This window comes from Xyrauchen texanus, chromosome 26 (assembly GCF_025860055.1).
Source record: "Xyrauchen texanus isolate HMW12.3.18 chromosome 26, RBS_HiC_50CHRs, whole genome shotgun sequence".
Lineage (NCBI taxonomy): Eukaryota > Metazoa > Chordata > Actinopteri > Cypriniformes > Catostomidae > Xyrauchen > Xyrauchen texanus.
The window spans coordinates 35305-52500 of record NC_068301.1 but is presented as its reverse complement, the minus strand read 5'-3'; the positions used below and the strand labels follow the sequence as shown (position 1 = coordinate 52500).

General features: G+C 39.2%; 1 protein-coding gene across 3 annotated transcripts in view; it reads left to right on the top strand.

The window, feature by feature from the left end:
* slc9a1b (solute carrier family 9 member A1b) overlaps window positions 1–15148 on the top strand; it is a 28756-nt gene extending 13608 nt beyond the window's left edge. For 2 of the 3 annotated variants that reach the window (XM_052092659.1, XM_052092657.1), the window contains exons 10-14: window positions 7148–7246; window positions 7577–7649; window positions 7731–8865; window positions 14398–14957; window positions 15109–15148. In XM_052092659.1, coding sequence (XP_051948619.1) covers window positions 7148–7246; window positions 7577–7649; window positions 7731–7954 — 396 coding nt within the window. In that variant the 3' untranslated portion in view covers window positions 7955–8865; window positions 14398–14957; window positions 15109–15148. Of the gene's footprint in view, window positions 1–7147; window positions 7247–7576; window positions 7650–7730; window positions 8866–14397; window positions 14958–15108 lie in introns of those variants that run through there. The other variant, XM_052092658.1, reaches the window with a different exon arrangement.
* Window positions 15149–17196: the final 2048 nt, after the last annotated feature.

The window sequence follows — 17196 nt, the reverse complement described above, 5'->3', positions numbered from 1 at the left end:
CCTCTTCCTCTACCTCCTCTTCTTCTGCCAAGGTCTCTTCCTCTATCTCCTTCTCTTCCTCTATCTCCTTCTCTTCCTCTATCTCCTTCTCTTCCTCTACCTCCTTCTCCTCTTCCTCCTCTTCTTCTACCAAGGCCTCTTCCTCTATCTCCTTCTCCTCTTCCTCTACCTCCTCTTCTTCTGCCAAGGTCTCTTCCTCTATCTCCTTCTCTTCCTCTATCTCCTTCTCTTCCTCTATCTCCTTCTCTTCCTCTACCTCCTTCTCCTCTTCCTCCTCTTCTTCTACCAAGGCCTCTTCCTCTATCTCCTTCTCTTCCTCTATCTCCTTCTCCTCTTCCTCTACCTCCTTCTCCTCTTCCTCTACCTCATCTTCTTCTACCAAGGCCTCTTCCTCTATCTCCTTCTCTTCCTCCATCTTCTCCTCCTCTTCCTCTACCACCTTCATCTCCTCTTTGAGCTCCCCCTCTCATTCTCACTCTTCTTCTTCTTCTTCTAACTCCATCCATTTTTGTTGAAGACAGGTGTACTCACCTGCTGCCTTTTATAGCACAACTGTGTGCTGCGTTTTCAAATTAGCACATGTGTGCTTCCACACCTGGTGGTTGTGATTATCCAATTCGTTCATTAGTGTGGTCATTGGCAATCCAGTGCTTTGTAATGACAAGGAAGTAACCTCACAATCCTTATCTGTGTCTAAGGTGTGAAAATGTGTTTAGAGTTTTACAAATCACTGTGTGTAATGTTTTGCAAAAAGGGTGAAGCAGACATTGTGTGTAATGTTGTGCAAATCTGTGGAGGTGTTTTGCTCATTGGAGTAGAATTTTGCAAATTGTGTGGAAATTTTTATTTTAGTGTGTAAACAATCGTAAAAAACTGTAATATTCTTGATGCAACGTTACGCTTGTCAGCCCCCACTCACAGTGACATCACCGCATAAAACTCGTGTCAAACTCGCTTTCTTTCAAGTGTTCCGCGAGCTCATTTCTGAAATGTAGGGTGGCAGATGATCGCAAAGTTTCACTGACCAATCAGTTAGCGCTTTCATCATGAATATTAATGAGCCTTCACCTGTCGTATGTATGTTTTGGAACAGAATGAAACAACAGGTCAATTATCAACACGGCTTAATCATAGCAGCACGAGGGTAGTTCGCGGACTGTCTGAGATGCGCTTGTGAACATGTGATATGTGCTTGTGAACGTGAGATGCACTTGTGTATGAGGTGTGATTTGTGCACTTACTTTGCAAACTAAGCAATCATCGTGTCGATCGTCACGTACATTGCCGTGACCAATGACGTGTGATAACCTACGTGTGGATAACGCATGCGTGGATAAGCGCGTGGATTAATACTTAGGCAAATATCTATTATCTTTACTATTGTACCTTTTTAATTTGGGATGTAATCATAACACACACATTTTCATGTTTTTTTGTGGGTTGTACAACAGTGTAGACACTATTAGTAATCAGTATAATTAGTATATTTATATGTACGCAAGATTTATAGTAGAACTGCAAAAACTGTTATCTTACTTAAGGCTGCCAGTTAGAAAAAGGTAAATCAATTAGACAGATTTTACTGCAGCCTACAGCAATTTTATAAAACTATACATTTAGTAAGGCTAACACTTACCAAAATTGTTCTATTACTTATTTTCAACTAAAAAATAAAAAAGTATACTTTCAGTCTACATTTTATATACTTCTCAAAAATATACTTTATGTACCTCTCAGAAATATACTTAAAATGACATTAGGTATAGGCCCTACTTGATTTATACTGAGAGAAAAGTCCAAGTATTTTTGGCCTGCACTTGTACGCAATCTTTTGATCAAGATACTTAAAAGTAGTATTCAAAGTTTGGCTGGTAGTGGGTTAACTCTTTTGATCGAGTTGCCTATTTTATATATATGTTAACGAAAAACTATGCTAAAAAATATATATATATATATATATATATATATATATATATATATATATATATATATATATATATATATATATATATATATATATAATTTGTTTTACATAGTTTTTCGTATACAGTCTTTTAATTTCTATAATTATATATATTTTATAATTATAACTTATAACGTTTGAAAATATTGATTAAAATATTGATATAAAACTGTCACAGTGTCTGGTTTGTGTTTCCCCGGGTGTCCACTAGAGGTCTCTTCCCCATACTGTTACCATTCACTCTGGAACTGCATTCCCCACAATCCTTGTCTGTACCAATCACTGTTCATTGCACTCAGCTGTTCCCTGTTATTCATTGTTAGTATCTGTGTATTTATACCCTGTCTGTTCAGTCATTGTCACGGAGTCCTTGTTATGTCACACCACTTCTGAGTTCTGTTTCTTTTTTTTTTATTTATTTATTGCTCCATGGTAAAACACAAAACATTTCATTTTCTTCTTTACATAATTTAAATTCCCATGTGCAAAAGGGAGCAGAAAGAAGATAAAATCTTATAATATCTGTCCCCTATTCCAAAATACAAAATAACTTTCTTAAGCAGCTTACAGCCAAAATTACACTGACAAAAAACAATTTTGGTTTAAATAACAGCAATTCATGCAGTATAAAAAGCAGGCAATGCCCAGACAGCAAAACAACAAGTAATCCAATACATATAGAGAAAAAACAAAACAAGACAACAACATGGATCTCACCATATTAATACTAACCAAATTTACTTTACTTATATCTCTGCTTATACTAACCGATATTATTAGACCCAATAAAAATAAAAAAACTAAACAAAACACAACAACAACAAACCAAACAATCCAGAAACAACATAAACCTCACCATATTAATACTGACTAAATATACTCTGTTTATACTTATACTTAAACTGACCAATGTTACTACAACTTTTAAGATTATCATGCAATGAATTCCACAATTTTACTCCCATAACTGAGGGGCACATTTGTTTTATAGTCGTACGTGCAAATTGATGTTTAAAATTATATCTTCTCCTACTGTACTCTTTTTCTAACTGATAATAATGTTGTATTATCTCTGGTAAGATTTTCAGTCTTACTTTAAACAATATTATTAGTGTTTGAAACTTAGCCAAATCTTCTAGCTTTAATATTCTGGATTTAGCAAACAATTTGCTTGTATGTTCTCGATAATTTACTTTATGAATAATTCTTATAGCTCTCTTCTGTAAAATAGATAAAGGTTTTAAATTTGTCTGATATGTGTTCCCCATACTTCTATGCAATAAATCAAATATGGTATGATGAGTGAACTATAAAGTATTTTCATTGTTTCCTTATTTAATACCTCCTTCACTTTGTTTAAGACAAAAATATTTTGGGAAATTTTTCTTTTAATGTGTGCTATGTGAGGTTTCCATGTTAATTTATCATCCATAGTTACACCAAGAAAACGAAATTCAAACACTCTCTCAATATCAACTCCATCTATGGATAAAGCTACAGATTCATTTATTTTCCTATTTCCAAAGACCATAAACTTTGTCTTTTCTAAATTCAATGACAACTTATTTACATCAAACCATTTTTTCAGTTTTTTCATTTCATATTCAATAGATTCTACTAGTTTCTGTATATTATTTCCAGAGCTGAAGAAATTAGTATCATCTGCAAATAAAACAAACTGTACTAATTTGGAAACATCACAAATGTCATTAATATATAAAAGAAAAAGTTTAGGTCCCAAAATAGAACCCTGTGGTACCCCACATTTAATTTGCATAAGTTCAGATTTGACATCAGTTAACTGTACATATTGTTTTCTGTTATTCAGATAACTTCTCAACCAATTTAAGGCCATTCCTCTCATACCATACAAACTTAATTTAGAAAGTAAAATTTCATGATCCAAAGTATCAAATGCCTTTTTCAAATCAATAAACACTCCTACTGTGAATTTCTTTTCTAGCTTGTTTCTTGTTTTAGTTCTTGTGTTTGGTTTGATTATTTGGATTTTGACCCCTGCCTGGAAGACTATGATTTTGGATTTCCCCATTAAAAACTACTGCTATTGGATTACTGTTTCCTGTGTTATGATCATATCCCAAATTTAAAAGGTACAATAGTGAGATGATAGAATTCAGCCTAACTATTAGGCTAATAGCCAGACGTTGATCCACACGTTTATCCACACGTACGTTATCCAGACGTTTATCCACACGTTTACCCACGCGTACGTTATTCAGACGCAAAGTAAATACAATCCTTTTTCAGCTACGACGCCGCCGCGGACTTTGAGCGCAGCTCCAACATGAGACCGTGACGTGTGACGTCTCAAATCTTACATCTGACGCCTGAATACTATGGGATTTTGGCCAGACGGCTCGCGAGCGTATACACGTTAGTTCACCTCTCAGTTTGCTTAGCGATCGCCAAAAAGTGCACAAATCACACCTCATACTTGTGAACGTGAGATGCACTTGTGAACATGTGATATGCGCTTGTGAACTTGAGATGCGCTTGTGAACGTGAGATGCACTTGTGAACATGTGATATGCGCTTGTGAACTTGAGATGCGCTTGTGAACATGTGATATGTGCTTGTGAACTTGAGATGCGCTTGTGAACGTGAGATGCGCTTGTGAACATGTGATATGCGCTTGTGAACTTGAGATGCGCTTGTGAACATGTGATATGTGCTTGTGAACTTGAGATGCGCTTGTGAACGTGAGATGCGCTTGGAACATGTGATATGCGCTGTGAACTTGAGATGCGCTGTGAACATGTGATATGCGCTTGTGAACGTGAGATGCGCTTGTGAACGTGTGATATGCGCTTGTGAACTTGAGATGGGCTTGTGAACGTGAGATGCGCTTGTGAACGTGAGATGCACTTGTGAACATGTGAGATGAGCTTGTGAACGTGTGAGATGCGCTTGTGAACGTGTGAGATGCGTCTCGCCCCTTCGGGAATTCCCCTGATGATGTGAGGGGCTGCAGCCTCTCCCCCTCACGTCATCCTGACTTGGAGCTCCGCCTCCCGTGCCAGAGTATCACACATTTCACATCTCGTCGCTTTTGTGTATGACCCATCCGCACATATTCCTTTTAATACACTTCTAAATTCAGGCCAATTAGTCCCCAAAATCAGCGGATGGGTGAGGCGGGAACTAACCATGGCCCCTACTCTATGCTTTGTTCCCCTATATGTAATAACAAGGGTCACCACAGGGTAGTTGTGAAAATCCCCATGTACACATTTCACGTTCACCCTTTTAGTTGTGCTCAAAGCCTCGTGTTGAACAAAGCATTGTTGGATAGTGGTCTGGTTACAGCCAGTGTCCACCAAGGCTTGGTGTGTACCCCCTTGATTCTTACCAGTATCCTGTACCCTCCAGCCCGAAAGGGGGCAGCCTGTTGTATGTCGGGGATCCGGACTACAGTTCCCGGAAGTGTTCCAGATCCCTGCAATGCCAGCAGGCCGGCCCAGGTGCTACGCTCTCACTTTTGGGGGCAGACACTTCCACCTGAGGGGGAGAGAGGTTGGGCACTATAGCTGCTGTGGGTGGCGCGGATCCTCGCACAAGGGGAACTGGCTTCGGTGGCAGGACTCCTCACCTCCATGGGGCAGGAACAAGCTCTGGGGAGAGAGCAGAGTTAGAGAGAAGAGGGGAGGGGGAGAGAGAGTAGGAGGTATCTTCCGCCCTCTGGTACACCGCCATATGGTCCTCCACCAATCGAACAACCTCCTCCAGCGATGGCGGGCGGTGGCACTGGACCCATTACGCCATGCCTCACGGTAGCTGATGGGCGAGCTGCTCTAGTGCCACCTGATCGAGGACACCCTCAACGTCACAATCCCCCACTAGCTGCCAACTCCGGCAGGCGTCTCGGAGCCATTGAGTGAAGGCAAATGGGTGGCCGGTTGTCTCCAACAGAAGAGCTGGTGATGCTGCTCCGGACTGCGGCCAACCTGCTGCAGGATGGTCTTCTTCAGGACCTCATAAGCCAGGAGGTTAGCCACCTGCAGTTGTTGTGGCTTCCCCGGACAGCAGCGGGAGGAGCCGTGCCACCCATTGATTACGCGGCCAGCCCCAGATCTCAGCGGTATGCTCAAATAGCTCGAGGAATGCTTCTGGGTTATTTTCCGCTTTGTATGTAGTTACAGAATATTATAATTAATACAGAATTTAACAGGTAACAATGTAACGATGATAAAATGGGGCTAATATGATCATATTTCTTGGTTCTCATCAGCACTCTGGCTGCTGCATTTTTAACCAGTTGAAGTTTATTTATTGATCTTGCTGGACATCCTCCCAGTAATGCATTACAATAATCTAGTCTTGAGGTCATGAACGCATGAATTAGTTTTTCGGCATCAGCAACAGAGAGTATATGCCTTCATTTAGCAATATTTCTGAGGTGGAAGAATGTTGTGCTACAAACATCTGTAATTTGATTTTCAAAGGACAGACTGGTATCAAATATAACACCTAAGTTCTTTGCTGTTGAAGATGATGTAACAGTACATCCATCTAGAGTCAAATTATATTTTAGTGGCTTATTTTTAGAGTTTTTTGGTCCAATAATTAGAACCTCTGTTTTGTCAGAATTGTGTAGAAGGAAATTTCTGGCCATCCAATCTTTTATTTCATTTATACAATCTGCTAATCTGGAGAATTGTGAAATCTCATCAGGTTTTGAAGAAATATAAAGTTGTGTATCGTCAGCATAGCAGTGGAAACTTATTCCACGATTCCTGATAATATCTCCCAGGGGAAGCATATACATGAAGAAAAGCAGAAGCCCTAAAACTGATCCCTGTGGCACTCCATACTTTACTTTTGTTTGGTTTGACAATTCCTCATTTACATAGACAAAGTGGTAGCGGTCTGCTTATTATGACCTAATCCATGCTAATGCAACTCCACAAATGCCAACATAATTCTCCAGCCTATTCAAGTGTGTTTTTGTGTGTGTGTGTGTGTGTGTGTGTGTGTGTGTGTGTGTGTGTGTGTGTGTGTGTGTTGTGTTGTGTGTGTGTGTGTTTGTGTTGTGTATGTGTTTGTGTTGTGTGTGTGTGTGTGTTTGTGTTGTGTGTGTGTGTGTTTGTGTTGTGTGTGTGTGTGTGTTGTGTGTGTGTGTGTTTGTGTGTATGTGTTTGTGTTGTGTGTGTGTGTGTGTGTTAGTTGCGCTCATACAGTAGACACACACTGTTGGCTGATCCAGCTGAAGAAGACTGGAGTGAGATACGTTTGAGAAAACAGCAAGTGCAAATGGAGAGACGGGTGAGAGTCACTTCCTGTTTCATCACAATATGTCATTTTATATCATAATAACGGTATATATCACCATATCTGCACAATGTGTCTCAACTAAGTCACTGCCATTATAGTTTAATAGAGTTATGGGCTTTGGCGATATTGGCCTTGATAGTACTTGGTAAGGGATGGAAAATGGATCAGAATGCAAGTGGTTTCACCCATCTATGTTTCAAGGACATTTATTTATTCATTTATAAATCAGACCATCGCAAAGCAAAAATAGGGTATCTTAATAATCACGTTATGTGTGATGTCACAGTATTGATTAGTTGATCTGTGATGTCATTTTTACAGATGAGTCACTTTCTGACAGTTCCTGCTAATCGTCAGGAGTCTCCACCAATGAGGAGATCTTGTTTTGAGTCAGGTGACCTGCTCAACTTTGATTTGTGCTCATTTTGTATTTGTGTTCCTGTTTGCGTTTAGCTGTTCTTCTGCTGTCATTCAGATAATCAAGGGCACTTGGACAGAGCAAGTATCCTAGTGAGTGTTCCAGATTCGGTCTCGCTCCACGATGAAACTGAACCGACTCGAGACGGCTCCAGACGGAGACAGAAGCCAAGCGTGACATTCGCTTTGGACATGGAGGAGCAGAGAATGTCTCGCTGTCTGAGCGATCCCGGACCAAACCAACTGAACGAGGAAGAAGAAATGGAAATGGACCACGTGTGAATCACTGAAGAGTGTTTGTTAGATTTATAGACATGTTTTTATTAAAGACTATTGAACTATTATTTCTGAAGCCGCTCGAGTGATCTGGTGAAAATGGCAGACACATTATTTTATTTGATGTCCATATAGGACTCATTTTGCTGTGGATCTAGATACTCGTCTACCTAAAGTGAATAAACACGAGGACATGAACATCTTATTTTCACTTTCCATGTTTTTCAGGCTTTTAGTGTTTTCAAAAGTCATATTTCAAATGTTGTTTCAGTGGAATGATCAACAGCAAACCAGATTTTCACAACCAGACTGGAAATATTGAACTGTGATGTGGTTCACTCTCACTGGACCTGGAGTTGTTTTAAAATATATCACATTCAGTCTCTTCACTTTGCACACATATTTATTCATCTTTACATCTTCATAGTTTCATTATACCCTAAAAAACAAAATAAACTTTGCTTTAAAGTCCCGTTTGTGCAGTCACAGCTGCCTATTTAGTGTTTGAACATGAGAAAAATCATCGTAACCAGCAAAGTGGCTCCATCATCATGTCGAGTTCTTCAGCTGAATCTGCTGTAAAAAGTAAAAAGTCTGTCTGTAGTGGGTGTTAAACTGCAGTACTGGAGTCTGTCTGTAGGGGGTGTTAAACTGCAGTACTGGAGGTCACCGCTGGAGGCGCTGCGGTGTTGGTGGCGCAGCTACTGTGTTGTTCAGGGCCTTGTTGCTGCGCATGTGAAAGCGTTTGAATACCGCGTGCAGCGTATGAAAAGCGTATGAAAAGATTATATTAGTAAAGTTATATTATAATTGTCGTTTATCGTCATAAGAGACTTCAAGGATCATTATAATATGTCTCGGTACATGAGGCCGCCGAACAGCTCACTGTTTATCCGAAACATCTCCGACGAGTCCCGGTAAGAAACACAAATATTTAAGTCATTTAAACATATATTGCTTTGTTTGAAATGGCTTTATTTAGGGTATTATTGTTGTTTATCTTTATCTGTAGTTAGGCTTTAGACTCATTGGCTGAAATAGTGTTTTGCAACTGGTTTCATTTTTAACCAAGTTAAACTATAATTCAGTATTGATCTATTTAACTTTAAAATATGTTTTTGTTTTCTTAACAATATAAACATGTTAGAGGATGAGAAAATGAGCAAAGATTGGGTCGGTCAAATATTATAAAGATATCTTTAAAAATACTGACTAAACTCTCTTTACACATCGTTGTCTAAAAGTAATTTTGTTTTTATTAGTTAGCTGATCTCGAGTCAAATGTTTCTGGGTTTTTAATGTTATTTTTTTAAGAAAAAATCTATGGAAATGTATTTTGAAATATATTATAATGTATTTTGAAATATAATGAGTTGGAAAATATTATAGACCTTTTTCACAGACTTATGACGCGTTTCCGCTTTATTTGGCCACGTAAATCTCGCAATTTTGTAATTTATAAATGTATTACATTATACTTTGTTCTATTACCCTGTAATTAGTTTTAAATATGAATGACCACAGCTGTGAGGGGTTTCTATTACAGTAAATGTGGCATCTTTGACTCATTCTCTATTCGTCTTTAGAGGTACATTTATAGTATTAGTCTTTTTAGGCAAATGTTTTTGCTCTGTATTCAGTCATTTAAACGACAGAATGAAACATGATTTGGGTTAGTGGTTAAAGATATGGGGTGGTCAGGTTGATCCCTGAACTTTTACTATTATACCTTTAATCATAACTCAATGGACCATTCTTGAAGGACTGTTTACACACTAAACTTATGTATGACCTCAAAAACACTTATTTAACTGAGGCCCCCCCCCCCGAGCACAGGTTATATACGCATGCATGTTTTTATTGATGTGTAATAACAGTTTTCTGTAAGATTCTGGTAATAATATGTTCTGGGATATTAGTTTACTGAAGACTGCTCACTATATACTGCCTACTGTGTTTGATTGACTTGTGAAACACTAAATATGGATTTAAAACAATGGCTAAAGGATTATAAAAGTTTTACTCAATTCTCTCATTATTCACCCAGATGCCATCCCAGATGTGTATGACTGTCTGTCTTCAGCAGTACACAAATAAAGATTTCTGGGGGCAGACAAAGTTCTGTCATTATAATAGAAGTAAAAGGGTGCCAGCACTTAAATGGTCCAAAAGTCACATTTATACAGCAATAAAGTAATCCACACAACTCCAGTCGATCAATGAATGTCTTCTGAAGTGAATCGATCGGTTTAAGTTGATAATTAAAACATTTTAACTTTAAATTGGTGCTTCAATCCATGGCTCATATGCGGTTTAAAATGGCCGAACTCTCGCTTGACGTTCGCGCTTCTGTTGTAAATAATCGCAGTCTTTCTACAGTATAATACCATATACAGACACAATTCAGTTCCCACGCTGTCTGGCGGCTGTTTTTCAGCACTCATGGTCTGTATGTGCACACATGCAAGAAGAGCGTGATTACGTCTGTGTGTGAACAGTCAAAACACCCCTCTTGGTGAGATATAGGAAATAACGTCCATCCAGATACTGCAAATACAAAAAATATTTTATATACTCTAAACCAAGCATTACAAATTCAAGTGTAAACTGAGTATAAAACATTTTCTGATCAGATCACAAAAACTACATTTGGAGGTAGACAAAAACATCACCTTTTAGGTGTGTAACACAATCCATCCTGAATGTGTTCTGAACTGCAGTGAAGCACAGCCCATCACCTGTCAATCAACTGCTGCACTAAAACAGGAGTTTAACTGGTTACGAACGGCTTCACAAGGAAATAATCGTCCGATCAGACCATTTGAAAAAGCAGATGTACATGTACAGTTGAAGTCAGAAGTTTACATACACTTGGGTTGAACTCATTAAAACTAATTTTTTAACCTCTACACAGATTTAATATTAGCAAACTATAGTTTTGGCTGCTTTGTGTATGACACAAGAAATTGTGTACAGACTGATTGTTTCACTTTTAATTGACTATATCACAATTCCATTGGGTCAGAAGTTAACTGTGCCTTTAAGCAGCTTGGAAAACTCCAGAAAATGATGTCAAGCCTTTAGCCAATTAGCTTCTGACAGGAGGTGTGCTGATTTGGAGGTGTACCTGTGGATGTATTTTAAGGCCTTCAGACTCAGTGCCTCTTTGCTTGACATCATGGTAAAATCTAAAGAAATCAAGACCTCAGAAAACTATTGTGGACCTCCACAAGTCTGGTTCATCCTTGAGAGCAATTTCCAAACACCTGAAGGTGCCACGTTCATCTGTACAAACAATAGTACACAAGTATAAACACCATGTGACCACACAGTCATCACACCGCTCAGGAAGGAGACGCATTCTGTCTCCTAGAGATGAACGTAGTTTGTGTGAAAAGTGCAAATCAATCCCAGAACAACAGCAAAGGACCTTGTGAAGATGCTGGAGGAAACAGGCAGACGAGTATCTAGATCCACAGTAAAACGAGTCCTATATGGACATCACCGGAAAGGTGCTCCAAAACCACCATAATAAAGCCAGAATACAGTTTGCAAGTGCACATGGGGACAAAGATCTGACTTTAGGAGAAATATCATCTGATCTGTTGAAACAACATGACCATAATAACCATCGTTATGTTTGGCGGGAAAAGGGTGAAGAATAGCATCCCAACAGTGAAGCATGGGGGTGTAGCATCATGTTGTGGGGGTGCTGCAGGAGGGACTGGTGCACTTCAATAAATAGATGATGACATCATGAGGAAGGAAAATTATGTGGATATATTGAAGCAACATCTCAAGACATCAGACAGGAAGTTAAAACTCATCACAAATGGGTCTTCCAAATGGACACCTCCAAAGTTGTGACAAAATGGCTTAAGGACAACAGAGTCAAGATATTGGAGTGACATCACAAAGTCCTGACCTCAATCCGATGGGCTGAACTGATACAGTGTGCGCGAGCAAGGAAGCCGACAAACCTGACTCAGTTGCACCAGTTCTGTCTGGAGGAACGGGACAAAATTCCAGCAACGTATTGTGAGAAGCTTGTGGAAAGAAACCCAAAACATTTGACCCAAGTTAAACAATTTAAAGGCAATGCTGCCAAATACTAACAGTGTATGTGAACTTCTGACCCACTGGGAATGTGAAGGAATGTGTACCTGCACAAGAACTTGACGGATCTTCTTAAGTGTGTCTGATATCAACTTGCCATAACACAGATGAGAAGCACACACATCTGAAGCGTCAGTCAGTCCTATCAAAATGTAAATCAGTTCTCCAATGAAGGTATAATTATCCACATTGACAAAACAAACACAGTACCCCTGGTGTCCTGACCGAAAACTGTTCCTCTGTTCCCCTAGGATGCATATGCATCCTTCTGATTCCTTACAGGCTAGTGACATCATCTGGGCCCTGCATTTGTCAGTCCATACTATCCCTAACCATGTTCCTTAAATACTTTATTACAGACAGTACGAAGATGTCTTATTACTTGAAAATGTGGTAACACGTCACGGTACATTCGTATACGGTAACTTAGGTGGCGCAGTAGTTATGAACTACACTGGGCCAAACCTTTAGAGCAGGGGCGTCAAACTCAATTTCAGCGCGGGTCACTTCAGCATTATATATGCCCTCAACGGGCTGGTTGAAAATCTGATTTGGTAGCAACCATGAAATATCCAATAATATTGCATATTTTGTGTATTTAAAATGCACATTTGTCAATAAAGCATTGCATTTGAGGCTGGGATGTATATGCAAATTATTATATATACAGTAACATCTGTGAGAAAATTAACACCCAATCTGTATAGGGCTAAATTTAAGTATTTTGACAGAGCAACTAAAATGGGTCTCTATAGATGTCTTTCATCAGGCTCCTACTTATTAAAGTAGTCATCTCTTCGAATTTATGAAAGCAAATAAACCCAGTTACATTTTCCTACAATCATCAGCATTATTATAGAGACCAGATTTTACACAGAAGGAAAACTGAAGCTTGGTTCATAATAATTATGGGAGAACAGTAAAGAACAGTAATCTAAAAACATTTAGAAACTATTACTGGCAAAATACCATCATTAATACAGTTTTATTTACAGTAAATCTGTGGTAAATGTTTGTAAGATAATCGATGTGTACGTGGTGTGAAAATACTTCTGATTCATGTGTGCTCTTTTATTTAATGATTATTTTCATGATTTCTCTGTCGTTGCCATTTATAATGCCTGGGCTGTTTAACATGGTTTTAAAGTAGTTTAATAAATGATACATCTGAAGTTTGCATTAGAATTCAAATGTGGTTCGTTATCCTTAACAATCTTGACACAAGCGCTGTTTATAATGGTCTGCACAGCATGTTGCTGTCCAGGGGAAAATGCATTTGCCCTGTGCTCACGCAACTCCATTGATCCAGGCAGCAGTTAGCGCTGTTGATAAGTATGTGTGCTATACGGTTTAGAGTGGTAGGCGAATGAACGCACCTTCTCTGCGCTCACGTCGCTTGACCAGAGCTGATAGTTGTTCTGTGTTGCGCTTTTGGAGAGAGTAAAATGTGCTCCAGGGGAAGGCTCATTAATATTCATGAGGAAAGTGCTAACTGATTGGTTAGTAAGACGTTCTGTTTACCTTCCATCATACATTTTAGAAATCAGCCTTGAGTTTCACACCTGTGGTTTAGAGCGTTGATTCATCTTGGACAATGTTAATTTAATAATATACGCAAACATGTTCAACCTTTGGTCTTGTTTGTTTACAATCTGAGTTTAAAGATCTAATTGTGAGAGATTTGTATTTGGGGTTCTGAATTTCTTTCGTTGAAAATTTTAACCTGTAATTTAATAATCAGAATAGTTACAAATAATTCCACTTCACAAAATATTCAAAACAAAAATCGTCTGTTTAAAATACAAATTACAAAGATACAAATTTATAAATGATGCTGCAAAATCTTTTTGTCAAGTGTCACGTCAACATATAGTCATTTAGCCTTTGTTTTAGCTCCACATATTTAACCACTAATGTTTCTGACACATCTCAGTAAGGCATGCACGCATAGGTAAACATATATTATGGTTTTATGAATAAAGCCAATGTTGTTTTGTCAACTGGAGATCAGTTGGTTGGGTTATTGAGATCAAACATGTTATTTCCTGGTTCAGGCCAGAGGACCTGCGCAGGGAGTTCGGCCGATACGGGCCCATTGCAGATGTCTACATTCCTCTAGACTTCTATTCACGCCGACCCAGAGGATTTGCATACATTCAATATCCTTTTCATAGCAAGTTGAGCTGCGGCATGAGCGTGTTAGACACGTTAGCGCTTCTCAGTCTCTGTCTAACAGTGTGACTCTCCTGCAGGTGTTCTCCATTGAAGCGCACTGCACACTACAATACACACTACGATTGAGTCTAACCCTCATTTCTCTGTTGTCGCCCCAGACTGTGTAAAGGCATCCAGTCGTGGAGCCCGGCACAAAGACACAGTTAACAGAGCCTTGTAGAGTATGACTAAAGACAAGTCATCGGCAGCACGCCACAAAGATCGCTACTTACAGAGAGGCAAAAGTGTGAAAAGAAAAGCAAATTAAAGCTTCAAGAGACAAAGAGGAAAAGAGTCGATCCGGTTGGCCGAAGTGCTCAGATTTATCCATCAGAGAGAAAGTAAAGACAAAGACAAGCGGCGAATCCAGGTCTACTTGGTCGCATTTTAAAGACTTAAAGATCAAGGTGAAGGTAAAAACACGTATCCTACAACATTCCCACGATTTACACTCAACAGGTGGTTTCACTGAGAGCTGATGAACGTGAGAACTCCCTGAACATGCGCTTCATTGTTCAACAGTGCATGAGATGTTGTGTAGTTTATTGTCATTAGACCCCTTAACAGCGCAGCACATTTGAAGATGTGCGAGATGCAGAAGACGCCCTGCACAATCTGGACAGGAAGTGGGTGTGTGGACGGCAAATCGAGATCCAGTTTGCTCAAGGAGATCGAAAGAGTGAGTTTTGGAACACAATGATGAGTTTGATTGATCCTCTTGATCTGTTGTTGAATGTGTTTGTCACTCATGTAAATTAAGTGTACAATAATATTCAACATTGTAAAGAACGTGCTCAGTGTGTATAAACGACTTCATCCATGTTTCTCAGCGCCCGGTCAGATGAAGTCTAAGGATCGCCAATCACCGCGCAGTTTCTCTCGAGACGGTCGTCGCAGGCGTTCACGCAGCCGCAGCCACGGCAGACGCAGATCACGCAGCCCATCTTACGAGAGACGCTACCGAAGATCGGAGAGTCCCAGAGAGTGAGTTATTATTGACCCATCATCTGTTACCTATTTACTATGACTATATCTTTGACAGTGTGTTTTGTGTTCATCAGGTCAAGAGGAAGAGCACACAGCAGACGCAGTCGAGAATATGAGAGGTACATTATGAGAATAAACGTGTGTGTGTGTGTGTGTGTGTGTGTGTGTGTGGAGGTTCAAAATGCGTTGTTGGTGAAGGTTAATCAGTATATGCCAGATTGCGTTATGTTGACCCTGTTCTTCAAACAGCATTCTTGTCAATCTGTGATGGGGACCAAAACAGTTATGTGGAGAATCACACCAGAAAGCAGGAATGGCGTTCCAAAAGATGTTAAGTAGCAGAGGTGCAGAAATGTGCAAATAAATGGTGTTTAAAAAACAAGTAAAAACCAGCGTACTAAAGCAGTACTTACTCCAACAATAACAGAGGTCAGAGTTTACTTGCACACGATCAGTGCCAGCAACCTTGTTCCATGTGATCCAATCACAGCAAAAGCTGTCCACCAGTCTTCCTCCCTCTTAAACTTAAATACACTATTTTTCCAGCCTTTTCCAATTGACCCTACTCTAAGCTCCGCCCCTTGGTTACGGTCACTCCCTCTGACAAGCTCTGCAGTATTGGTGGTTATTTTGATTCATTTTAGTGACTAAATTCTTTTCCATTCGCTAAAGACACTTAAAAAATAAATTTAAACACCGTAACCTTTTCACCACAAATGTCAGTTCTTATTTTCCCTATATTTTGTCAAATGCTGGGCTTAATCATTAATGACAAAGAAAAAGTTTAAGAAAGGCCTAAATATCTTACACTGTGCATCAAAGCTGAACATTTCCTTAAGCAATTCATGACATTTTTACTGTACGTCTTCAGTCATTTTGGCACATACATTGGGGATTATGTTTTGCGTATACCTGTAAACGTGTCTTAAGTGCACCTCTGTCTCTCCTTGTTTAATGTGATTGACTCACATGTTTAACTGAGCAACATGCCTCCATCTCATTCAGTCGTTCAGCAGATCTTCATTCACGAATCATTCGCAAACGAGTTTACCAGTATATTCAGTTTGTTCACGAATCACCTCATCTCGTTCAGACTCAAATGACAGACCAGTTTAGTGAAGGGGCGTATTCGTTCAGCAGGTCAAACCAATGATATGCCGCTTCACAGCGTGCTCTGAAATGCTATTGGCTCACGCTATAGTCAGTCATTACAGGCATGAAAAGCAGCAGAGCTCATTGGCTTTGAAAGGGAGAGACTTCAGTGAACATACATATGAGTCAGTGCATGGACGAGAACGATTCGTTCACTTAAAATTATTGGTTCAAAAAGAATCATTACTGTCATCCCAAGCAATAGATGATGTTCTTACATGGGCTGGAATGAAGACATTGTAAAGCATATTTATGACATTTTTGTCATCGGAATTGTGATTTGAAAACTGCAGAATGTGAATCAGAATAAAGAAAATAGATTATCAGTCACTTGACAAAAGAAAAGTATAATTTACAGTTTTCTCGATTTGATTTGACACATTTCTCTAAACTATAATTCATGCTCTCAAAACAATTCACACAGCCGATGAAACAAGACACTTAAATTGACCCCTAACCCTAATGAAGCAATGTATTTTCTGATAATGTGTTTATTAAAACTAAATAACTTAAAAACTATAGATGTGTTCTCTTAAATTCATCACATTTTCAGCTATAGTCACACGACACTATTACTGAAATAACACATTTATCATAAAAATCCACAATGAAGACATTTTACCATGTGTATTCGTAAAATTGGTCAAAAAGAGGATGTGGAAGTTGTCATTGTCTGATCATAGGCCTGACAGCGGTCACAGAACAGCGGGCAGCGCATTGAGATTATGTAATTCTTAGCCCTCGCGGCTTGAAGAGCGCACTGGGTCATATCGCAATTG